The sequence below is a fragment of the Lissotriton vulgaris genome, chromosome 3_1 (assembly GCF_964263255.1).
Source record: "Lissotriton vulgaris chromosome 3_1, aLisVul1.2, whole genome shotgun sequence".
Taxonomy (NCBI): domain Eukaryota; kingdom Metazoa; phylum Chordata; class Amphibia; order Caudata; family Salamandridae; genus Lissotriton; species Lissotriton vulgaris.
Window position 1 is genome coordinate 318,767,896 of NC_141689.1, and position 26,619 is coordinate 318,794,514.

At 46.4% G+C, this 26,619-nt stretch overlaps 2 protein-coding genes across 2 annotated transcripts in view; one reads left to right on the forward strand and one right to left on the reverse strand.

The window, feature by feature from the left end:
- The window catches only part of BRIX1 (biogenesis of ribosomes BRX1), a 75,772-nt gene extending 53,507 nt beyond the window's left edge, over positions 1-22,265 (reverse strand). The window contains exons 1-2 of the mRNA XM_086960514.1: positions 21,109-22,265; positions 3,010-3,121 (exon numbers count right to left, since the gene is read on the reverse strand). Coding sequence (XP_086816640.1) covers positions 3,010-3,121; positions 21,109-21,249 — 253 coding nt within the window. The 5' untranslated portion in view covers positions 21,250-22,265. The remainder of the gene's footprint in view (positions 1-3,009; positions 3,122-21,108) is intronic.
- The window catches only part of NDUFAF7 (NADH:ubiquinone oxidoreductase complex assembly factor 7), a 55,152-nt gene continuing 50,134 nt past the window's right edge, over positions 21,602-26,619 (forward strand). Inside the window, exon 1 of the mRNA XM_086960513.1 lies at positions 21,602-21,659. The gene's annotated coding sequence lies outside the window, so the exon portion shown is untranslated. The remainder of the gene's footprint in view (positions 21,660-26,619) is intronic.

A 26,619-nucleotide genomic window follows, 5' to 3' on the forward strand; every position in this document is an offset into this window, starting at 1 on the left:
TCTTTTTTTTTTTTTACACGCAGGTGACACGTGCATTCTGGACAACAATCCAGGATCTGCTACTTCATATCACAAATGTCCCAATAGAATTTGCTTCTCTGACCACCTGTCCTAGGGCTTCATGCCAATCCCTGTGCACCTGGTTGAGACCCCCACATCTCATCGTTAATAACCTCCTCCTATTCTTAGGCACACCACCAGTTCTTTCTGACTGGAAATCAACATTCACCAGCGCCTTCGATAAGTGGTGGAATTTAATCAAATGCATGGTCAGTCAGAAAAGCGGATAACCCATATTCTAATCTTCACGGCTCCTCGGGCCGAAGACTGCTTTGGGGCGCACTCGATAAATGCGTACAGAAGAACAAACCCCAATAAAACCCTCTTGTCTGCTCTAAGTGCATTGCAAGTCTCAAGCACAAGGAGCGCGAGCTCGTGCTACTGCGGGGGAGGGGCGGACACCGACAATGTCTCCCGGCGCCCCTCCCTTTCGTGTGCTCACTCACCGGTAAATACAAAATTTAGAATTGAATCCTCACAGAAAAAAATCAGCTCAGTCATTATGAATGGCAGGAAAATTGCCTCACTGTCCAGGGTGCCTATATCGCCTACTAGCAACGATGACACATACATAGAACACCACCAGTGGCATCAACACTCAGATAAATCCATACGGGAAATGTCCCGGACAGCAACACATCCACTTCTGCCTGAGAAGCCTAAGTGCCACAAAAGCACTTGTTGATCAGAAAACATGCAATATATTATATACCCTGGGTGAATTTTCGCAAGCAGAACTGTTCCGGCAGTGCGCTTCACTGTGCGAAATTCCAAGACGTTCGCAGATGTGAGAGGCATTTTGACAAATTACAGTATGAACCAAGTCACCGAGTTAAGGTAAAGCATGACAAAATTGTGCGTTCAGTTATAAATGTCACCAGATATTCCTCGGACATTGAAAAGCACCGAATGAGTTAATTGTTAAACTATTTTGCATCCACATTCTGTCCCCCAGCGCGAGCTCGCGCTACTGCGGGGGAGGGGCGGACACCGACAATGTGTCCCGGCGCCCCTCCCTTTCGTGTGCTCACTCACCGGTCAGTGGCTCTCTTCAGCCGGCGATCTCACTCGGAGACTCACCCCCACAGGCACGGCCTCCGTCGCAGCTTCTCTGCTCCCGAGCGGCGGTCCAATCCGGTCGCAGCTTCCACTGGCCTTCGATGACGTCAAGGGGTTCCCCGGAGTCAGCCACTCACTGCGCGGCTCCCGGGGCAGATACTGATGACGCGGCGATACTTCAACCAATGGTGGCGCAGCTCACGGGAACAGGCCCACTGCAGCGGCCAATCAGAGCGCGCCTCTGCCGACGAGCCTCCAGGATGCTAAAAATGCGGCCGCGGCCCCTTCGTGCATCGGCCAAGATGCCGAACAGCTGCAGGTTGGTTTCGCGGACCCCAGGCTGCGGCGGTGAAGTCCGGCCACGGAAATTTACGGCGCCCTGGGTCACAGGGCAGGATAGCTTCTTCAGAACTTGCCATAGGGTTACTTAACCCTGGGGGCACAAGCGCTCAACGGAGAGTGAAACCACGCCACGGAGAGTGAAACCACGCCCATGGAAAAAATCTCGGGAGCGCCCCCGAATCTGGTCCGGCCTTGACGGACAGATCTCTGTTCCAATGGCTAGACTCCATTTATGGAGCTAGCCAATCGAACAGAGGGGCGTATTCAAGAGTCCTTACTGGAAACTACAGATTTCTCTGGGGGCGGAGCTTACGCTCCGTTCCCCAGGCGAAACCTAAAAACCACACACACATTTATATTATATATATCTACAAAAGGTGCCCCCTGCATGAAGACGCACTTCTCCAGTTGGTAAGTACAACTTTTATTCTCCAAAAGAACAGGGTTACAGCTCCATGTTTTTTCTCCATTCGCCTGACGCGTTTCAGTGCAGACACATACATCCTCCATTCAGTGTGCAAAGATGACTTACAACCTAGAACTCTGGGGTGCTCGTTAAACGCCCGCGCGTGTATATATTCAAACAGGTTCCGTAAATTATAGAACAGCACTCCAAGCAGTGTTAAAGTCATTAAGCAGCACGGCAGACAAGTGTGTACAGCGCCAGACGCTTTGGAAGTCGAAATGCATCCGACGGTGTACACGCTTTTCTGCTGTGCATATTAAAAACTACCTGGAGTGACATTCTGTCATTTACTTTTTACATAAACTGTAATATTCACTCACTCGATTGATTATTAAATAACGAACTGTGCAACGAGGCAGACTTTATTTTGCTTTTTGGAAAAGACATGAAAAGAAAGTTTGGAGCGCACAATAGGTATTCATAGACATTGGATCAAGGCGCTCTCTTTCATTTAAAGTCTAAAATGTTTTCCTTTGCGCACTTTGTGAAAGAATACGGTCTCTGTCTAAAAGCAAACCACGTGTGTGAAATTCAAAATTCAGAGACTGCCTCCCATGATCAAGGCGTTTATGAGTATAAACGGTGGGATTAGGAAGCCTCTTTCCTTCGTGTTGTTCCATCAATAAATGATTTATCGCAACCTAGCCAGTGGCCGGTGTGCTTTTCAACTATAAAAAAATCAAGCCCTGAAGCCAAGACAGGAGCCCAGTTGCCTGGGTTACAAAGTCTGTAGCACAACCACTAGACTACATCTCCCCTCTATATACATAGGAAACAAAATGTGCATTTAAACATAGGCAAATAGCTCTGGACATTAGAACTTGCAATGAAGCATGACTAGAGGGACATAAAGGTGGTGCTCCATTGCAAGTGTGGAAGATATGACATTTATATTAGTGAAGGGAGATTGCGCAGAGGGAGGGCTGGGGCATTGGGTTATACATCAGAGAGGAATGTGGAAGGGTTTGAGGATTTCCCAAAATGATTCGTTCGCACAATAACAGACCTCACTGGAAGTTCATGAACATGAAAGCACAACAGGATTACGACATCAATGGTTTAGTTTACAGCAGGGTGCCTACCTGCTTTAGAATGTGGCATCAATGTTCTTAAGTCCTGCATTAAATGTCTTGTCCGATAATCGATTCCTCTGGAAGAAAATACGAGCACACGCTCCTTGTTCTTCCATCTCCCCTGAAATGAAAAAACATGTCCATAAAACACTTTCATTGTTACCTCAACACCACCATGAAAACGGCTAGGCTTGAACAACCTCATATTGCCCTGTCGACCCTCTTTCCCCCACTCCCGTATCCATTCATTCTATCCCGATTAGAAGGTGGTTTCACTACAAGACTAACAACTGCATATCACTATACACCAGGGCAGATCACTAGTTCTAAATGGTTTGTCATGGAAGGAGGGGGGTAACACTCTCAGTCATGACAGTAGCATCACAAAAATCATCAACCACACTGCGGTCTCCCAAGAAACCCATTTTACTGAACAGAAAGTAATTAGCAATTACAGAGCTAGGTGGCATATTCAGTCCTTTCTAGCCCCCGAACCAGTGACATGAAAATTATTGGAATTATATTGAATAAAACCATTAAGAGCTTAAATAAGCATGAAAAACCTTTGGCTGATGTGCATTAGAACCAATCCTGATCCAAATTAAAGTAATTAAGTTAAACAAGTATGCTTGGACCTAAGAAGAACCAAAAAGCTGGAGCAAAAATAAAATCCTCTTAAATTCTCACAAGCAAGTGAAATTGAGGGTGAAAATGTTAATGGCCCACTCTACCCATATTTTTTTTTTTAAAGAAATCCAAAGTTTGCTTTGTTCTAAGGACTTGTATCACTTTTCTTGAAGGCACTCAGCTGGACACCAAATCATTATTTTTTTCTCCATATGCATCTATTATAACAAGAACATAATTTCTCAAAAAGCTAGTTGACAACTAATCACGATCACATATCTACTTAAACTTAGAACAAATATTGAAACATTTGTGAGACATAATAAATAGCTACTCAATGTTGTATTCAACAATTTGTCCATATTAGTCGATATATCAAACTTGCATTGCAAAAAAGAGGGAGAAAAGAAATACTAATATTGTCCTCCGATATGCTTCAATTCTCAAGGCACTTTAAAATGGCATACAAAGCTAAGCTGAACTTGAAATGTAATAAGGCTGATACAACAGCAACAAACATTGTTGGCAATGTCTTTACATTTACAAAAGATTTTACAAAGCATTGACAACAGCAGGTCTTTCTGTGCTCTAATTAAGGCGAAACACGTGGCCTTCCCGTACATTTGAAGATTTAACAAAGATTGATTCTTTAGAGGAAGAACATTCCATAATGACTGTGTCAGAATACAAAAAGCTGAATTCACAGACACAGCTGCAATAGGATCAGGAAGCAATAAGCGAAACTGAATCAGAGGCCGTAAATGTCTAGGACGGGTGAATTGTTGTAGTTCGTTAGAAGTGAAAGTAGGTATTGTACCATACAGAGAGAGATTTATAAGAAAGAGTGTTTTGAATATCTGCTGGGCAGAAGAAGCCAGTGAAGCTCAATTATGATATGGTATGCTCAACTACATCTCAGCACACCAGTGACTAATCCTGCTGCTTGATTTTATATTGCATGGAGTATGGTGAGAAGGAACTTCTTCATTCCTAAATACAAACTGCTGCAATAATTTGGTCGGAGTCCTATAATAGCAAACGCACAGCTATTTACAATCCGAGGAAGTAACGAAAGCACTGTACGAGGAAGTTTCAGATGGAAGGAGACGGATGATACAACCACTCAGAGATGGCAGCCCATCGGAGGTAAAACCATATTTTTTTACGCGGAGGCTTTTATGATTGGATATATGGAAAATGGCCCAAAATCAGGTGGTCAAAATTTGTATTGCTCTATAGATTCTCTCCAACAATCACGATTTCCATCTCGTCCATGTTCTGTCTCAACCAGCAGTATTCATCAATTACTAGACTGACAAGAATTATTATATAAAGCTGTATGGTCTTGAAATGTGCATGCAACACAGACAGGGCGTAAAATGCAGACGTAAGATAGAGAGGCCAAGGGATGTGGAAATAGACAGGAGAGGGCGGAGTGAAGCAACATGGAGAATCACACACACACACACACATGAAATAGGGAGTGGTGGGGAGAAGCCCATAGGGACAGGCAGCAGCATGAGAGGAAAAGTAGTACACAAGGGAGAAGGCTCGAAAAGAGATGCACTCTCTGCCAAGTGCTTACACAAAAATAAACAAGCATTGGCAAATCCAATATGACTTACCAGCACTGCTGCTGTGCAGCATGGCTAAAAGTTAGAAACAAGCATTTTCAATGCAATAGGTCTCGCATTATTGAAAGTTTGAGGTTTTGGCGCTGTAAATAATAATGATTGTTGGATTTTTAATATCCCAGCAATAGCATAAGATGGGGTGCAGGCGCTTATGTGGCTAATAGAGGTCCCTTTACAACTCCACAGGGACACCTAGTAACAGCCTGTGGTACTGCACCCTTTTCTTGCTTTTGTAGAGTTTATTTTATTACTTATGTTACTGCTTTGATATTTTCTTTTAACCAAAAAAAACTAACGATCATCATCATTTGCAATGCAATAGCTCAAAGTGTCAGTAATGCGAGACCTATTGCATTGCAAATGCTTGTTTACTGTCGCCACCTGGAGCAAGTAATGCCAGGAACATGGGAAATTAGGGGAAAACCCATCACACTGGGTAGTAGTAAGTTTCACAGTTTGTTCAGCCTAACCTAGCACTTGATTACTACCTGCAGCATAAAGGAAATCTAGAATACCTATCGGATTTCTTAAGAAGCCACTATGCATGTCCCTGAGACAGACATCACTGTACTTATTTCATTCTGTCCATGTCAATTACACAGATTTAAATTCGGTTCAGCTCGCCAGGGAAGCATTTCTATTTTTTTTCCATAGTACTAAAACTACAATTTAATCTTTTGTGTGTGACATTACCCCCATGAACACTAACTGTATGTTGTGCACAGAGAGAGACAACCATTCATACAAGTCCCTGCAGGGTGGCAGATGTCACAATGGCCGGCAAGGAAAGACCAATTCACATTGCCCCCACAAAGCTCAACCATTCACACGCCACGTCACAGAACTTCCAAAATGAAATAAATATGTTAAATTGTTTTCACACTTTGATCCGAGAATTTCTAAATACTATGGCGCAAGTGTTCCCTAATATTGCTGACAGTTTTCTTCTGCAAAGCGACACACCTTCCCTTCTCGACACTAGTGGCTCTAGCATCGCAAATATTAAGGTGCTGAGTTTTATGCATGTATAACTTATCACATAACACAATTATTTCTGCCAGTTACTAGTTTAGCCACTACACCGCAAGGATCTGCAAAGCAGCAGGCTGAAAAGCAAAAATTAATGACAACTTCACAAAATAAACACAGTCGGTCTGCAGGTGATTCTCCCACCAGGACTCCTGTGGAAGAGAGGCGCAGGAGACATCAGCGGGCCTGCACACACAGCCGGATCCCACAAGACATGAATCACCCACATCCAAAGAGCTTAGACTGCAAAACCAAGAAACGAGCCCCGAAAAAAAGCAGAAGCACCCAGTCTCTTCCCACTGTGAGAGGTGGACAGACTGAATCACGAGCAGGCAATGTTGTACGGACCCGGACTTAATTTTACTTCCACTCTAATGGCGACAGCGACCTAAAATATAGGCTCTAGAATATTAGGTAAGGCCATTTGCTGCCATTCCATTTCTTTCTCGTGCAGTAGCTGCAGGAAACCGGCCCTAATGTCTTGCATGCACATTACCTTTTAGGTATCACCATTGCCCCTCCAAGCGATCACCGCCTTTGGTAGAGCATCGTCTGTGTGTATCTCAGCAGGTAATATTAAAAGCCCTTGTCACATTTCGCCATCTCTTAGCCACCTTTATTAAAGTTCTGTATGTAATTTAGGTCTGCTTCGGTCATTTTCAGGTACAAAAAAATCCCCCAGCCTTGATGCTGTGAAAAGTTATATTTGGATGTACTTTCACCTTTTCTTGGTAAGCTGTGTAGAAGGGGGTGTCAACTGAGTATAGATTCTGATGTAGATCTTTTAAATGCACTTTTGGTAAAACTTCTTTCCCAATACTTTTTTCTCACAATTTTTCTTTTCTCTCTTTAGAATCAAAGGCCCTGATGAGAATCCTCTTAGAGCAGCAGGATTCGAAACGCGTAGGCCCATCACCACCCTTAAGTCTGCTTGGGTGATAAGTTCTCTTGAATTGCTTCGCTGCTTATCACCCGTTGTTGTACATTACCGTGTTCATTTTTTCACTTTACCCCGCCAAAAACTGTGATTATTTGAATTTTCATTAGGAATGTACAGTTTATGTAAATAATATTTTTTAGTCAAACTTTTCGAAATACACTGCAGACTGTGGCCTGTTCCAGCATCTTTGTGTTCGTTTGTTCACTGTAAATATTGTTCACTGTAATATATTACCTCTTATTTCCCCCATTGTCCCTGAATGGTTGATTGTTGTATGCTTGTGATATGTCTGATATAATGAAAGATTTTTTCTCCCCTTATTTTTGTACCTAGCATGTAATATTGTTTATTTTTGAACCAACTGTTTTTTTTATAACATTGAGCAAATAATAAAAGCTACTAAGCAGCTCCAAGCCTTGAATCTTACTTCAGGTTTAGTGTCTTAATAATTGTTAATTATTCATTTATATCAGTACTGGCATCCTCATTTTGTTGTTCTAGATACCGGCTCAGCCATACTGATTAGAGCCATCCCTTTGTAGTTTTCTGGTGTTAATAGCGGGCGCTGGCCCGCGAGGCTTTGTGGTTCATTCATTTGAAGTAAGGATAGACCTTAGGCTACCCTTAGATGTCACATTAATAGAGAGATTGTGTTTCATGTACATGCTAATTTTCTACTTTTTCCTGATATAGGTCTTTAAAACTTTCCTTTTTTCCACTGTTTTTCCAGAGTAATGGCAGAAAAAGACACTTTTGCCTATACGGAGGATCACATCAGAAACTTCCTCAGTGACCCACCTGTCTTCTCCTCAGTTACCCTAAGCGAAACAGCTACAACATCTAATGAATCGGATAAACTAATCCGCCTTAAGAAGAAGCAGATAAGGACTGACCTCCATGGTCACTTCCTGTTGCAACACCTCCGGGAAGGCACCATTCCTGCCGGTTTGCAAATTAAAAACATACCTGTAATCTTCACAGAGGATCCGATATTCAAGAAGGGTTTTTCTATGATAGAAACCAAATGCAGTAGAGATTTGATGGTTTTAACAGTAGAGACAGCTGCGCGTATATCAAAGGAAGAATTGGCCGAAATCTCCAAACTAGAGTCAGATATTAGTATTAACCCCACCATAGCTGATGCTAAGGCTCTCTTGGACAAAGTTAACAAAGAAGTACAAGAGTTTAAAGACTATACGATAACTCAAAAATCAAACCAATTTGAGAAGGACAAAAAGGGTTTTTCATTAGATAACATATACCCCTATTTGCAGGCTGACTCTTATTCCAAGGCAGAATCGAGACGTTTCCTTCAAGGAAACCAGGGAAGATCACGGAAGCAGTTTATTTCCTTCAGTGATACATCATCATCAGAAACTGACAGTGATTCCACCAGTAATTACAATCGTCCAAATAGGAACCGCAACTGGAACGCCAACCAACAACAACCAAATCAAACGTCAAATCCTCATTTTTTAGGGAGAGGTCAATCACTACCCAGGGGTCGAGTGAGAATCAACACCCCTTGGGAAATGAAAACCAGACGACAGCATTACAAAAACTAGACATGTCGCCTATTTTCAATTTATCCAAGAGAGTGTTGACAGCTGACGAGGAAAACGTGTTGGCCAAAGGCCTGTCATTTGTCCCTTCCAAAAAAACTGACTTCGTTAAAATGAAGTCAGAATTTATTGAATTCTGCAGGAAGTTAAGACTAACTCTGTTTTTCAAAGATACCCCCAGTAACCAGTCCATGGAGGTAACTGGCCTTAGGAATAAATCCACTTTTTGTCCTCCGGCTAGCAAAGTCCCAAAAAACCTTCTGACATTTGAAAAGAGTGTATTGTCAGCTATTTCAGCTATGGAAAAAGAAAGGAAATACGTTAAATTTAACACCTCTAAGGCACAGATGACAGCTCTGAATAATCTTAAAACTGACAGTACGGTCATAATAAACAGGCCGACAAAGGCGGAGCAATTGTGGTATGGGATATCAATGACTATACTACCGAAGTCATGAGACAGCTGGCTGACAGCAGCTGCTACCGTAAAATAAACAAAGACCCTACCTCTGAGCTTCAAAATCAACTTTTCACCATCATACAAGAAGGTTTTGATCTTGGCTTTGTCGGACCTAAAGAGCTTGAATACCTTAAAAATCTACATCCCAAAGTGCCGATGTTTTACGTATTGCCTAAGGTTCATAAGGATCCACATCATCCCCCTGGCAGACCCATCGTTGCCGGATGTGGCTCTTTATTGGAGCCGGCAGCCAAATATGTAGACTGTTTCTTAAAAGAATTCATGATCAGTGTAAAGTCCTACCTTCAGGACACTACTGATTTTATCAACAAACTCGAAAGCATTGAGTTTCGCGAAGACAGAGACAGACTAGTCACGCTGGACGTAACTGCGTTATACACCCAGATCCCTCAAGATGAGGCGATAGCAGTTCTGACACACTACCTTGATTCCCGACCAAGACCCATGCAGGTGCCCACCAAATTCATTGTTGACTTAGCAGCATTCGCCTTAAAGAAGAATTATTTCTGCTTTAATGGAGATTACTATTACCAGACCAAAGGAGTAGCCATGGGCTGCCCCTTTGCGCCTGAATTGGCGGTACTATTTATGGCAATGTATGAAGAGGCGTACATCTATCATAACAACCCTTTCAGTCAATACATCGGAGCGTGGCTCCGGTTTATTGATGATGTTTTTATGACGTGGACCTGTGATAGTAACACCCTTGACCAGTTCTATCAATGGCTGAATGATAGAACTGCTGACAAAGTTCAGCATTTCCAGCTCAACCGCAAGGATTGCGTTTCTAGACGTGGAAGTCTTCCCTTCTGAAGGGAAATTGGCTACGACCCTATACAGCAAGCCCACTGATAGAAACAAGTCACTCATGTTTTCAAGTAATCATCCTAGGAACCTCAAAGAAAACCTCCCATATGGGCAGTTCCTGCGAGTCCGTAGGAACTGCACATTCAAAGAGGACTTTCAAAATCACTCAGCCAAATTGACATCCAAATTGTGCGAGAGAGGTTATCCTAAGAAACTCGTGAAGAGCTGTATGAGGAGAGCACAATGGACACCACGGGAGACCACCCTAGAACGCAAGATTAAACCTGAATTAAAAAGACAGGTTTGTGTTACGACATATTGCCCCAATGCCAACCATCTGAAGAAAGTCATAAAACAGAACTGGCATCTAGTGAAAGATTTGGATAATAGCCTAGTAGACATCCCCTTATTTGCCTTCAAAAAGGAAAATAACATTGCGAACTATTTAGTTCGGGCTGCCATGCCAACATCTAAACCTGCTACGTTGCGCCAAATGATGGGGATGCCCCCCATCCTTGGACACCACAAATGTGGCACATGCCTCTGTTGTGAATCCTCGATTGAGGGTTCACTGTTTCAGCATAACGGAATTTTTTGGAAACATGAATCGTTCAGCAATTGCAAGAGTAAGTTTGTTGTCTACGGTAGCATATGCCCTTGTCGCCTATTGTACATAGGCAAAACCAATCAAGAGATCCGACAACGGATCTCTCAGCATAAATCGAGAATCAAAAGGAGGGTTGAAAATGCCCCTTTGGTGCTCCACTGGACGCGGATGCAACACTCTGTAAGTGACCTGAAATGGACTGTAATTTCCAAAGTGGAAAAAAATCCACGAGGTGGCGATCAGAACCTAGCCTTGTCAAAACGAGAAGCTCTTTTAATAGTGAAATTCGACACTGCGGTGTCAGGCTTGAATGAATTGAGTGAGATATTCAAGTTATAGGCATTCTTTTCCTGACCCTCAATGCCTGCTGAACCTGTGCATATTATAAACCTCTGCAAGTGACCATGGACCATCCACTCCGGCCCGGGTTTTCCTTTCCTCTTCTCCAAAACCGGCCAGGATACTTGGTGGGCGTGGACTCATCAATGACCTGTATATAAGGGCGTTTGTATGGCAGCTCAGTCTGCTAAGGCGCTCCTGCCTGAGTGTAACCGCTTTGTTTCGCTGTCGCCCAAGCCCCTTGATTGAAGCTTCTAAAGTGAGTATTCCTATAATGCTTGCCCCGCGTTAGCAGCTCGCTACAGTCTATGGCTGTATAACTAATTTCTATTCTCCTGTTTTTGTTGCAGTAACTAATTACCCACCCGCAGCGTGCATTGCAGCGTTGACGGTAAAATCCCCTTCCTTTTTTAAAGTTGCATTTTCTAAACCTTTTACAAACGGTCCGCTGACAATTTGTCATGTTATATCACTGCAGGACCGCCGAACTGTTTGAACGTTGCGAGTCGCGTTTGGCGGACTACGCCCTTCGTTACTAAATCACGGTAAGCCGCTGCGTGTTCTCTAACCTGCACGCAATTAACGGCCAGTAACATTTCGAATCATACTGACAAGCGCCTCTCTGGCTTCTTCGTAGGTACTTCAAAGTCTAGCGTCGGTGAAATCATATTGCCGCACTGCGTGTTTACCCTCTTTGGTAAGATATTCAAGCAGTTGTTTTCTATCATGCTAAAAGTTTGAGGCAACCGCATGTAACTGAAAACCGTGCTCACTCCTGTCTTGTAGGTCCCGGACTTAATTTTACTTCCACTCTAATGGCGACAGCGACCTAAAATATAGGCTCTAGAATATTAGGTAAGGCCATTTGCTGCCATTCCATTTCTTTCTCGTGCAGTAGCTGCAGGAAACCGGCCCTAATGTCTTGCATGCACATTACCTTTTAGGTATCACCATTGCCCCTCCAAGCGATCACCGCCTTTGGTAGAGCATCGTCTGTGTGTATCTCAGCAGGTAATATTAAAAGCCCTTGTCACATTTCGCCATCTCTTAGCCACCTTTATTAAAGTTCTGTATGTAATTTAGGTCTGCTTCGGTCATTTTCAGGTACAAAAAAATCCCCCAGCCTTGATGCTGTGAAAAGTTATATTTGGATGTACTTTCACCTTTTCTTGGTAAGCTGTGTAGAAGGGGGTGTCAACTGAGTATAGATTCTGATGTAGATCTTTTAAATGCACTTTTGGTAAAACTTCTTTCCCAATACTTTTTTCTCACAATTTTTCTTTTCTCTCTTTAGAATCAAAGGCCCTGATGAGAATTCTCTTAGAGCAGCAGGATTCGAAACGCGTAGGCCCATCACCACCCTTAAGTCTGCTTGGGTGATAAGTTCTCTTGAATTGCTTCGCTGCTTATCACCCGTTGTTGTACATTACCGTGTTCATTTTTTCACTTTACCCCACCAAAAACTGTGATTATTTGAATTTTCATTAGGAATGTACAGTTTATGTAAATAATATTTTTTAGTCAAACTTTTCGAAATACACTGCAGACTGTGGCCTGTTCCAGCATCTTTGTGTTCGTTTGTTCACTGTAAATATTGTTCACTGTAATATATTACCTCTTATTTCCCCCATTGTCCCTGAATGGTTGATTGTTGTATGCTTGTGATATGTCTGATATAATGAAAGATTTTTTCTCCCCTTATTTTTGTACCTAGCATGTAATATTGTTTATTTTTGAACCAACTGTTTTTTTGATAACATTGAGCAAATAATAAAAGCTACTAAGCAGCTCCAAGCCTTGAATCTTACTTCAGGTTTAGTGTCTTAATAATTGTTAATTATTCATTTATATCAGTACTGGCATCCTCATTTTGTTGTTCCTGTGGAAGAGAGGCGCAGGAGACATCAGCGGGCCTGCACACACAGCCGGATCCCACAAGACATGAATCACCCACATCCAAAGAGCTTAGACTGCAAAACCAAGAAACGAGCCCCGAAAAAAAGCAGAAGCACCCAGTCTCTTCCCACTGTGAGAGGTGGACAGACTGAATCACGAGCAGGCAATGTTGTACGGACCTGGCTTAAGAGGTTGAGAGGTGCGCACAGGCTCAATACTAGGTGGGGACGCACAAGTTTTGCCACGACTAGTCTAGCACAAATTACCGGGAACAGTGCTCCTGCTACAAACATCCCAGATGAGTCACCATCTTTATTATGAAACAATTAGGCCCATTCAAAAGAATTAACACTGCTTTAAAGTGCCAGGGCGCCTCAGATGACAGGATTTAAAAACAATTAAAAGCCTTTTTTTCCTAGCTTCGCAGCCCAGAGAAAGGAACATTGATAACAATGGATTGGTCCAGCAACTAGCCCTGACCAGGGAACTCTACCTGTTTTGCAGGCCATCATGCTTCTTGTCGGGAAAGCCGAAATATTGATATTTATTATGCACTCCCTTAAGTCTTCGAGTAACAGCACCAAACATTTAGGATTGCCCATCTACATTTCCTCACCCAATACCGCCCACCTGATCATGTCTGAGACTCCCGCGGAAATCCAGGCTACTGTATCGTACAAGTGAAAGCCCAGGGGAGGGCGGGGCACTGGGGTGGCACCGACATGGTAGGTGGGGGCAAAGTGAGGAGGACAAACCTCCCGCAAAAGATAAGTGAGAGCAGCAGCAGAGACTGCTACAACTTAAAAGTTTTTTTTAAATATAAAAGTGGGCGCCGTGCTCAAACAAAGCGCGGCGCCCGTGTTGCAAATATGAAAGCGGGCGCTGTGCATATAAAGTTACGCGCACGGTGCCCATGAATTGACTTGTATGTTTTATAATATTTATTTGGCCAGTCTCGCGTAAACAAAGTCGTGCAGCCGCCATTCTTAAAAAGTGCGGTATGGGGGCACTTTAAAAATGAAAGCGTCTTTAAATTGAAAAATTAAGAAACGCCATTGCAACTGCCGGAAGCGGAGTAAACAGAACAGCGAATGCGAGGCGGTCAAGCATTATTGCGGGTGTGGGGGTATGGTAAATGAAGCTGCCAAAACCTAAGTAAACAGAACATTTAAGAAGCAGTGGCACTGCAACAAAAAGAAAAGAGTGCAGTTCAAGGTCTCTAAATAAACCTGACGAGTAAGATACATTTAACAGGGGCTGTCCTCGTGGGAGGTAACAATAGAAGAAAGGGAGGTACGAAACAGGAGGAAGGAGGGACTACTAACAAATTAACCAATGAAATAAAAAGAATTCTCAAAGACATTGCAAGGAGACAATAAAATGTATAGGTAGAGCTTCATGACCATAGCCTGAATACAGCATGTTGTTTCAAAGAGACAGCACAACCGCTGCCTAGGAGACATATAAAAAAAGCACTATGACAGGGCCACCATTGTCAACATCTTTAGATTTAGATAAGATTTTATAAAGTGCTCTGTCATCCACAAGTTTATTGTAGTTCGAATTAAGGCAAAACAGAGAAAACCAAATAGCCTATGAAAAAGGATGAAATCAACAAGGAAGTGGAGGCAAACAAACCATGCACCCTTATGGAGTGCTGTAAAATGAAACTTTAAATTAAAAAAAAATCTTCAAAAGCGTGAGCACTGGAAGGACACACACAAGCCATTGAAGCACTATTTGGGCATGCTCCACAGGAGGACAAAGAGGAAGTTAAGCACGCAAGCGCTGACCAATAAGGACCCAGCAAATAGCAAAAAAGTCAAAGGTAAGCAATGAGCAGACTCCAAGACTTTTTAAGTAAACAAAATGTCTTGCAAGTGACAACGCATGTGATTTCTCAGGCGACACCGAAAAAGTAGTTCTCTAATATTGTGCATAGACACTGGGCAAACACGCACATGTAAAGAGGCAATGCTCCACAGAAGTGACAAACACAAGGTTCAGAAGCTGGGATATGAATAAGAAACAGGTATTTGAGTTTGACAAGGACAGCCAACCAATGAAAAACAACAAGCTTCAAGTCAAAGTTCATGGTAAGAAACTATGCATTACAACAGATAGCATGTGTGCCGTCTAGCAGCCCAGACCTTAAAACTAATAAACAGATTTGGAGTAAGATAAGCAGACTGTGGGTAAAGTTTAACTTTCATGCCACGTTTAGTCTACATCCAGTCAGTGGCTGTTAATGTAGGAGCAAGCAAATATCCCTGTAGGAGCTAAAATGGAAAAACATCTTTATTGACACTCACTCTTTCATTCAGTTCCATGCAGGGGAAAAATGTAATTGGCATGCCAGAATTTAGCCGATTATGCTAAGTGAGTGCCAAATTCAGCGCAGCCCTGTCAATGGATGCCAAAGTCATAGGTAAATAAAACAAGCATTGAAAATGCAATAGGTCTCGCCTTTGACTAAGTTAAAGCCATTTGCTTTGCTAATGGTATTTTATAGCAAAGCAAATGGCTTTAACTTAATGAAACGCGAGACCAATTGCATTTGTAATGCTTGTTTTCTTTGCTTAAAGTGAATCAGGAAATTGGCACAGGTGTTTTTTCGTGCAAATTTTTTACATTTAAATTGCCGATGGGCGAGTATTTGCAAGCCTTTAAAGCAAATTGCTTGCTAGAGAGTTGTATCACCATGAGCCAAGCACGTCTCAGACCCGCCCATTAGGTTTTAGTCACCTTTCTGCCCCCACTAAGATAAAGAAAACACCCAGCAGCAAACCCCTTCTCTCAGGAATCCCACAGCAGCGCACGTGGATGCTCTGTCCTGGAGTCCAGAGCTGCTGCTCCCTCTTGTGCCAGCTCAGCCCGGGCCTCCGCCCTGTTTCAAAGGCTTGCTTTAAGCACCGCAGTAGGTGCTGCGAGGGAGGGTTCATGGCGCAGCAGCACCTGTGTCGAAGCTGGGCCCGTGAGTGCCGATACTCTCCGGTACTCTAGGGTAGAACATGGGCACAATACAGCAGGATGCAAAAACGTATTCACGACTAAAAGTCAAATACAGGTGCCTAAACACAATTTGCTTAGGGAGTGCGAAATGTATGTAATTAGCTACCGTGCAATTATCCAAAGTTGCTCGCTATTATGGGATGTTTACGCATAACTGTGAAATCGGATTACGCTGCAAAATCCCTATTGGTGTGAAACCACCAGGAGCATACAGATACTATTTGGAGCACAAGTTTAATTTTAGAGAAAAAATCGTAAGGGGCAAATTCACATTGTGGTTCAGAAGTAATATTGGTGTAACATCCACAGTGTATTGAGAGAACACTACAACATTGAAGCGCACATATGCAGTGCTTTATAGCGCTCGCAACACAGTGGGAGGCGCCCTTTGGGCAGGGGGGCTAACACGTCAAGCAGTCAGAGGCTCAAATACTTCCTTCTCTGATGTGCACAGCACCGTGTCAACCGGGCTCCACAAACGTGAACAACACTGTCCTGTAACAATGGCAAAGGAAGCTGCCTCAGAGGAACAAATGGCTGAAGCGTCGGCCTCAATGTGGATGACCTGCGACCTGGAAGAAGCTTTTTTAATGTAGATTTATTTAGCGCAAACTCGACCCGAAGGTATTGGAGCGCTCTGCATAAGAGCTTTACCCAGAATCACAGGATGTGGACGCGACCCAGAGGCTCAAACCTTGGTTTCCAGCACCAAAGTCACAATTTAGCCTTCAGACCACTTCTACTTGGTGCAAATAGAGCCGGATCTATGGATTTCAGCCGAGTCTCTCCTCCTCTCCACATATGCACACTCCCCCCAGGGTTTTCTCCCACGCCTGCAGCAAGAAAACCCCCTGGTTCACCGACGAACTCAAGGAATCCAAGAAGAACTGCTGCACCCTCGAGAAAGCCTGGCGGCTCGACCAGACCACAGACAACAGGACAGCCCTCAAGCACGCCACCCGCAAACACCATCAGCTGATCCGCGCCACCAAGAAGACGGCACTCAAAGAACGACTGGACAACAACGCCCACGACAGCAAGGAACTCTTCAGCATCGTCAAAGAGTTCTCCAACCCCAGCGCCGGAATCAACGACATCACTCCCTCACAAGACCTCTGCGACTCACTCGCCTCGTTCTTCCACCGCAAGATCGCCGACATACACAACAGCTTCGACGCACAGACCACACACCCTACCACCGAATCAACGCCCGCCACCACCACCCTCTGCAACTGGACCCCTATCAGCACCGAAGACACCACCTGCACGATGAACTCCATCCACTCAGGATCACCAACCAACCCGCGCCCACACCATGTCTTCAACAAAGCCGACGCCATCATCGCACCCCATCTCCGAGACGCCATCAACTCCTCCTTCCACACCGCCACCTTCCCGGAGAGCTGGAAGCATGCCGAGCTGACGGCCCTCCTGAAGAAACCAACGGCGGACCCCACCGACCTCAAGAACTACCGTCCCATCTCGCTTCTTCCTTTTCCGGCCAAAGTCATCGAGAAGACCGTCAATAAACAGCTTGCCGCCTTCCTCGAGTCGAACGGCTCCCTCGACCCCTCGCAGTCCGGATTTTGGGCCAACCACAGCACTGAGACCGCCCTGATCGCAGCCACAGACGACATCAGAACCCTGATCGACAACGGGGAAACAGCGGCCCTCATCCTCCTGGACCTCTCCGCAGCGTTCGACACGGTCTGCCACCGCACCCTAGTGATGCGCCTCAGCAACATCGGAATCTGGGAGAAAGCGCTGGAATGGATCATCTCGTTCCTCACCGGAAGAACCCAGAGAGTCCGCCTCCCTCCGTTCAGATCCGAGGCCACCGAAGTCATCTGCGGCGTACCACAAGGATCTTCTCTCAGCCCGACCCTCTTCAACGTCTACATGAGCCCCCTCGCAGCCATCGCACGCCAACACAACCTCAACATCATCTCCTACGCCAACGACACCCAGCTCATCCTCTCCCTCACCAACGACCCCACCACCGCCAGAGCCAACCTACACGAAGGGAGGAAAGACGTCGCCGACTGGATGAGGAACAGCCGCCTTAAACTGAACTCAGACAAGACGGAAGTCCTCATCCTGGGATCATCACCCTCCGCCTGGGACTACTCCTGGTGGCCCCCGGCCCTGGGCACCGCTCCCAAACCAACAGACCACGCACACAACCTGGGCTTCATCCTGGACTCCTCCCTGTCAATGACCAGACAAGTCAACGCCGTTTCTTCCTTGTGCTTCAACACCCTGCGCATTCTCCACAAGATCTTCAGATGGATCCCCACTGAAACCAGGAAGACCGTCACCCAGGCACTCGTCACCAGCCCACTGGACTACGGGAACGCCCTCTATGCCGGAACCACAGCCAAACTCCAGAAAAGACTCCAACGCATCCAGAACGCCTCCGCACGACTCATCCTGGACATCCCCCGACACAGCCACATCACCGGACACCTGAGAGACCTGCACTGGCTCCCCGTCAGCAAGAGAATCACGTTCAGACTCCTCACTCACGCACACAAGGCTCTCCACGACCTGGGCCCCAAGTACCTCAACGACCGCATGACCTTCTACACGCCCACCCGCCAGCTACAATCGACAAGCCACGCACTCGCCACCGTACCACGCATCCGCAGAGCCACCGCCGGAGGAAGATCCTTCTGCTACCTGGCAGCCAAGACTTGGAACTCCCTCCCCACCCACCTTCGACGAACCCAAGACCATCTCTCCTTCAGGAAGCAGCTCAAGACCTGGCTGTTCGAGCAGTAACACACCCCTCTCCCCCAGCGCCCTGAGACCCTCCCGGGTGAGTAGCTTGCTTTACAAATGCCGTGATTGATTGATTGAGTTCTTGAATGGAGTATTTGTCGAAGAAGGCATTCCAGTGACTTTGGTGACAGATAACGGAGTGCAGTTTTGCTCGGAAGAGATGCGTGCATACCTCAAGGGTTTGGACATCAAACACGAGACCACAGCTTTATACTGCCCTAAAGCCAATGGTCTAGTCGAGCGGGCAAACAGAATCATAAAGGAACATATCCAATTAGCTGCAACCAACGGACACGATATAGAAGGGTCCCTTAGAAGGTGTCTGTGGGCATACCACACCTCCCCTAATAAGGTCACAGGCATTTCACCCTTTGTAGCATTGCGTGGGAGAGAACCCTGCACCAAGTTGAATCCTAGTTGGCTGAGTGGGGGTGAGCCCAGAGTAGTGGATCAGGAAGCAATGGCAGAGAAAGTCCAACTCCACCAAGACAATTACAAGCGGTGGTATGATACTAAACATGAGGTGAAGGATTCCCAGTGGGAAGTAGGTGACAGGGTACAAGCCAGGAAGAACATCAAAGTGGGAGCCACCCAAAGCAAATACTACATGCCTTGTAAAATTGCTAAAGTGCTTAAGAATATGGTTCAACTTGAGAATGGTCAATGGTGGAGCTTTGACAAAATTGTAAATACGCATGAGTAACGTTCTGTGTTCAGTCTTTCATTCAAATGGTGACATAGTACAGTTCTGTCCCACCTCTGTGGGTCTCATTCCTTGTTCTGTGTCACCCCTATGGAAAGGAGATGTGTTGTAACTTTATCTCCCAAATGGTATGCCCCATCCACCCCTTCTCCTATGACCCAGTTGGTATTCCCAGCCCTGAAGCTTGCCATGGAATGTTGGGACACTCTCCAGTGAGGAGAGTGGATGGTTAATAAACGGACTTGCTTCTACTGGTGTCCTTGAGCATTTGTACTTCTAACAGTTACCTTACTGTTAAAGTTATATTTATTTTGAGAGCATGAAGTTGAACAAATATTGACAGTCTCCACTTCAGCCGATTGTGTACCTACCTAAATGTAAGCTTAGACAATTGTAATTAAAATGATATGAGGACTATAGTACGGTAGGAACAGAGAAATTAAACTTTGTCTTGGTAAACGTTTGTGTTAGCTGTCTAAATAACTGTTAGATATGATACAGAATTTGAGGGGAAATATAGTTTATGTACTTATATGTAGAGATAAATCAGAATTCTGATTATCTAATTGATATGGGTGTAGCAAATTATCCAGTGGTAACATTCTAGTCACTTGAGATCTGCCACTCAGGAGAGACTTTAGTCTGACATACATATTCTTTAGTGATGGGATCCACATTTATGCAATGTCAACTATACATATTTTTGTTTTGTCTAAGTCTGGGATTCTGTGATACATATTGTGTAAATAAGAGATTTGAATTATATATGTTGTTGGACAACATATGAATGAATAGAATCATTTAAAGTCATATGTAACATTTGTGTAAAAACTGGTGTTCAACTTGGTGTAATTTTACAGGCTCACCTGTGAACGGCTGCGCAAGTCAGTCATATCAATCTTGCATCGAAAGGGGCAAGAGATTTGGGGAAAGGGCGGTTTCTGTAGGCTATCTGAATATTAACACTTGAACGTTCTCATTACAAGCCATAAAACTCTGGACCAGCCGCCCAATAAATATTAAAAAGTGTGGCCTTCACACATACATCTTACACTAATCACAGTAACAATCTGCAGCACCAAATCCCCTTGATAAAGTACAAAACAGACTACAAGGGCAACTGGGGGGGGGGGTGAACACATAATGAACAAACTCAAGTCCTACAATGCTGTACCTACATTACCAAGAAGTATATTGTCTTCTTATAACCAGGGTGTAAACACAGACCTCCTCATACACTTTGAAACCACGAAGAAGCTTCTTGGGAACTAACCAAAACCAGTTTAGAATACCAGGGAACCGTGAAGACTTCCACCTTACATGCCTCGCCCACCTACACAAATATCACCAATCCAAATGTTAGAGGTAACGGAGCAATTGCATTGCCAGTTCATCAAATCATGGCCACCACTAGCTTACAAAGTATTGTAGGGTGCCTCACGAACTAAAACTGCCTTAAAATGAGTCAACGACAGCTGCACACATTGGGCAAATCAAGGAGAGAACGTTACGCTGGACGTATCCCTTATTTTACAGAACTGATAAGCCATGTATCTCTGCAAGTTAGAAACTTGCTGCTGCTTTCGGACATATGTGCATGGTATAGATGCAGGAGTAAAGTGGGGATGATATTATAGAACAATAACAGCATCTAGCAGACTGAGGTCATTAGCCAAACACAGCCTCGTACCATGGAAACTGGGGGAGGAACGCAATGCTCTTCACCATGCCCGGGAACGGTCGCTGCCTTTTGCTCATCGTTGACCCGAGGTTTTTTCTTGTTTTTCTTAGCTTCAGCGGCGGAGCCACGTTTTCGCTTGTAAGCAGACATCTTGAGCGACCCGGATGTTATCACCAAACGGACTTCAACAGATACACGAAGAACTATAGAAACAAAAGAAGTCTTTTATTGCGATGTCTCTTTATTTGTAATACGAGGCGGCCATGTTGAACATGCTTTAGAAGAGGAAAATAATAACCCAAAAACAATTTCTAGAGCATGTTGAAATGTTCTCGCCTGTGAACAAAGGTTACATTTGACCTCCCAGGGCGCATCAAACACCCACCAACTCAGGGCAAGAAACAAACCTGGTGAAGCTTTATGACATGGAGCTGTGAGTGTCCACTAACATGCCGCTTTATTTGACATTGTCTTTCTTTTATGTCTATTATTTCACCCTCGGCTGGTCAGGCGCTTTCATCTCTTTGGTGTGGCTCCGGGAAAATTGGCGTTACTACGAGGTAGACGTAGACTCTTTGCGCTTTTGGTACAGAATCAATGGATAGCTTTAACAAAATAATTTTCTAGTTAAGTAGTGTGAGCTTATATTTATTGTGCAAAGCAAAAAACTCTGTAAATGTTAAACAACTGTAATTGTAATAAATGACCCCTTAATAAACATAACCATTTTCGACACACATTAATACAACTAATGCTGTGTATTCAGCTTCTTCTTAGTGTTGGTGATACCAACGTGTTTCTTGTCTATTCGGGAGATCTCTACCTACCCTGAACGAATGCGACCCCTCCAAACGAGGAAAAGCAGAACCGGTTCCAGGATTCATGCTAAGGGTGGGCCATGGAGAGGCAATTAGTGGATACAAAGTTTAGAGAAGTTGTCCTGCTTCATCCAGGTGTCTGAAAACTGTGTCGAGTATGCTCGATGGTCTTGTGGAGTACATTACACTGCATAGGCTACTCTCTACCCATATGCTAAGATTTTGGTTGTATATTAGTTATTCATTTAACATGGCTGACTGTGGTCAGAATACCTGTGAGTGTTCTAACTTTTACCGGAGTGTTCTACTCTTGTGAGTTGATGGTCTGGTCAGCTGGCGAGGTGTGCGCTCAGCTATATCTAAAATAAAGCTACCTGTAACTTAACTAGAAGTATCCTGAACTAGTTATAACATTTTGGCGACAATTTGGCTGACCAGACCAGAGAGGGAACATCCCCTGCACAGCCTGAGCAGCAACTCGCACCAAGAACCCATGGCGGTCCACCCATCTGCTGCCAGTAACGTTATCAAAAGAAGCAATAAACCTGAGAAACAAGAGAAATCTAGAAGAAACTAAACCAAGAAAAAGCAATTACCTCTACTCCCTCGTCCTCGACCCAGTCATAACACATGAGGTATTCCACCCGACAGGAAACAAAACAGGAAACGCTTTTTAGACTCCACCCACCCTCCTGTCAGGTGCTATATTACACCTCACCACCAGAAGCAAATCCTGTTTTGTTTCCTGTCGGTCGGAATACTGATGGGTTACGCTGGGGTGAGTGCCGGGCACTTACCTGCATCTGGAGTCCTGTGGTTACTTCCTTGGCGGGGCCTTGGGGGTGCTCATGGACCTACGTGGGACCTTTCAAAAGCCGGGCTGCTGGGCTTCCTGTGCTTTCCTCCGGACGGGGACCCTGGGTTGCGGGGCTTCTCGGGTCCCCTTGGATTTCCGTTTCTTCAACGTCTCTTGGTAGGACCTGTGCCATTGCCTGGAGGCGGACCGCTGCTGGGAGGGGCAGGCGGCTGCCCGCGCATCCCGCACTTGCCGGTGTTTGTGGGCGGGACGCGCTCTCTACTATTTCCTGGTTGACGCCCTCGCTCCGGGTACGGCTGCCCCTGATTGGCGGGCGCCGGGTCGGCGGTGTTTCCAGCGGCCTGAAGGGTCGGGAGTCCTCGGACGGACGAGGAGTCCGGGTGTGGGAGCGGGACGCTTCCGGATGTCGCCTCATTTCCATTTGACTCTGTCAGGCATGGTCGGGCGCCCGGGTGGGCTCCGGGTTCCCTGCCCCTCTCCTGATTGCCGGGATGGCGCTTCCAGATGACGTCATCGGCTCGTTTCGGCGGGTGTGTCATGACTAGATTTCCTCATTGGCCACTGCTGGGAGGCTGCTTTCTGCCCCTCCTTTTTGGATTCGAAGTGGCTGCAGCTGCGGGGGTGAGTGTTTTCATGCCTATATATTGTCCTGGAGTTCAGTTTATACTGTGACGCTTTGGTATTGTTGTGTTTTACGTGTGGCTGTTTTCCTGTGTTTGAAGACGTTGCTTGTGATGGGGAAACACCACAGGAAGAGAAAACATTTCTCTCCTGTTCGGTCCTCTTCCTCCTCCTCTTCCTCCTCCGACAGTCGTGATTCTGCGCCTGCTGGTCGGTGTGCTGGTTCGAGGGCTCTAGGCGCCTGAAGCGCCTGCTTTTGGAGACTCTGTCCAGTCTCAAGGCTTCCAAGAAGGGTGCAGGGGGTCGCTCTGGGGAGGCTGCCCCCCTGTATTCGGATATTTCTTCCGCCGCTTCCTCTGATGAGTCTACTTTGGGTGCGGTGAATTTGCAGGGCAAGTACATTTCGAGGGAGTTGATGCCTGATCTGCTTTGCCATGTTCGGGAGAATATGGGGTTCCCTGTGGAGCCTGTGCCCAGTACCTCCCAGGATACTGTTTTGCCGCAGTTTCGGAAGCCTGCGTCATCTTCTATGCCCGTACACCCGTTTGTCATGGATGTCCTCCTTAAGGAATGGAAGGACCCGGACCATATTTCTGTGCCCAGATTCATGTCTAAACTGTATCCTTTGCAGGATTTGGAGGTTGCCCTGCCTGATTCGGTGCAGGTGGATTCTGTGGTTGCTTCCCTGGTTGGTCGACCCTCCATGGCTGATGATAATATCCTGCAGGATGGCGTTGATAAGAAGATTGACTCTGCTCTAAAGAAATCCTATGCTGGCTCTCACTTGGCACTGCAGTCAGGGGTCTATGGGGCATATGTGGCGCAGTCTTTGCTGGCTGACTTCAAGACTTTGTTCTCTGCTATGCAGGAGGGGATCAGTTGTCCAGAGTTGCTGGAGTCGATGGAGCGTCAATCTGAGTTCCTTTCGGACATCGCTTTTGACTCTGTCAGGGCTTCTGCGCTGTCTTGTGGTTCCTCGGTGGCTGCCCGTCGGAACTTGCTTCTGAGGGGCTGGAAGACGGATGCTGCGCAGCGTTCTATGGCTTTGAGGTTGCCATTCTCTGGTACTCATCTTTTAGGGGACGCCCTGGAGACCAAGCTACATAAGGTCTTCAAGGAGAGGAAGCATTCGTAGTCATTCCGTCATACTACCTCTCAGAAGGGGTCGTCTTCTCGAATGCCAGGTCCTTTCGCCAGCCTTCCAGGTTCCAGCAGTCCTCGTTTAGGGGCCAGCGTGGGACTCGCAGATCATTTCCTCGGAGGTTCCAGAAGAAGCCCCAGCCGGATGGTGGGTCGGGGGCTCCTCGCTCCTGACTATTCCGTTCCAGTGCCCGTTCTCGCTGGTGGTCAGCCCGCGGTTGGTGGGAGACTGCGGCTGTTCCTCCAGACTTGGCTGGTGACGACATCGGACCAGTGGGTGCTGGATGTTCTTTCACGGGGCTACCGGATGGAGTTCCTGTCCCCTCCTCTTCCGTCGGGGGTGGTGGTGACCTCTTTACCTGCGGACCCTGCTCGCCGTCGGGCTTTGCTGGAGGGAGTTGGGTCACTGTTCGACAAGAGGGCGATTGTCCCGGTTCCCTCCCTGGAACGGGGACTGGGGAATTATTCGATTGTCTTTGTGGTTCCGAAGATCACGGGGGGGTTCCGTATTGTCATCAATCTTCGGGCCTTGAACTTGTTTGTTCAGAAAATACCTTTCAAAATGGAGACGCTGCAGAAGGTGGTTCCCCTGATCCAGGAAGGTTGGGTATTCACGTCGCTGGATCTCCAGGATGCCTACCTGCATGTCCCGATGGCGTTGGAGGATCAGAAGTTCCTGCGCTTCTGCCTGGATGGTCGTCATTGGCAGTTCTGCGTCCTTCCTTTCGGTCTCCGGTCCGCCCCCAGGGTGTTCACCAAAGTGGCTGCTCCTTTGGTGGCCCATCTCCATCTCCTGGGGGTGTCCGTGTTTCCTTACTTGGACGATTGGCTGCTTCAGGCTCCATCTTCGGAGGTCATGTCCATCCACCTTTCCTTGACCATGCGTACGCTCGAGGACCATGGCTTCCTTGTCAATCTGCCGAAAAGTCACTGGACCCGTCTACTCGGAGGACCTTCATTGGGGCTGTGTTCGACTCTGTGCTGGGCAAGGTTTTTCTCCCGGAGTCCCGGCTTCTGCGTCTACAGTCTTTGCTGAGGAAGTTGCTTTCCAGGAAGTCGGCTCCTCTCCTGCAGTGGTTGGTAGTCCAGGGACGCATGTCTGCCACTGTGTTCACGGTGCCCTGGGCCAGGGTTCATCTTCGGCCTCTGCTGTGGCATGTTCAGCGTTGGGTGCCCTTTCCTGTCCTGGACTTCTCGATTCCTGTTCCGGTGTCTCCAGAGTTGGTGTCTGCTCTCCAATGGTGGCTGGATTCTTCCAATCTGTCGAAGGGCATGTGGTTCCATCCTCCGCCCCCCTTGGTATTGACGACGGATGCCAGCGCTTCCGGTTGGGGGGCGACTCTGGGTCCTTGGGCGGTCCAGGGACGTTGGCTTCCTTCGGAGTCACACCGGTCTTCGAATTGGAGGGAACTGTCGGCGGTGGAGAGGGCTCTTCGCCTTTTCAAGGATCGTCTTCTGGGGTGCAACGTGTTGGTGAGGTCGGACAACACTGTGACCGTGGCCTACATCAACCACCAGGGCAGCACCCGCTGCCTTTCCCTGAACTTGTTGGCCTGTGCCATTGCGAGTTGGGCCAAGTGTCATCTGGTGGCCCTTTCTGCTCAACACATCAAGGGTGTGGACAACGTGGTTGCAGATTCCTTGAGTCGGAGGTTCCCGTCCTCTCTCACCCTGTGTCTGTCACCTCGGATTTTCCGGTCGCTGTGCCTGAGGTTCGGGCCTCCGGTGCTGGATCTCTTTGCCTCGCAGAAGGACTCCCTGCTTCCCCTGTTCTGCTCCAGGACTCCGGAGTCGGGGGCTTGGGGAGTGGATGCTTTGACTGTCCTGTGGCCTCCTTGGTTACTCTATGCATTCTCCCCCTTTCCTCTGATCCCTGCCTTCTTGCTGAAGGTTCAGCGGGTGGGGGCTCAGGTAGTGGCTGTTCTGCCTTATTGGCCTCGCCGCTCTTGGTTCCCCATTCTGCTGCGGCTGGCGGTGGGCCCTCCCTGGATCCTGCCCCGCTACCCGTCGCCTCTGAGTTGCCAGTCGTCCTCTCTGTTGGTGCCTCTCACCTTGGCGGTCTGGAGGTTGAACGGCTGTCTCTTGGGGTCCGGGGTTTGCCCGATCACCTCATCACTGTGATGC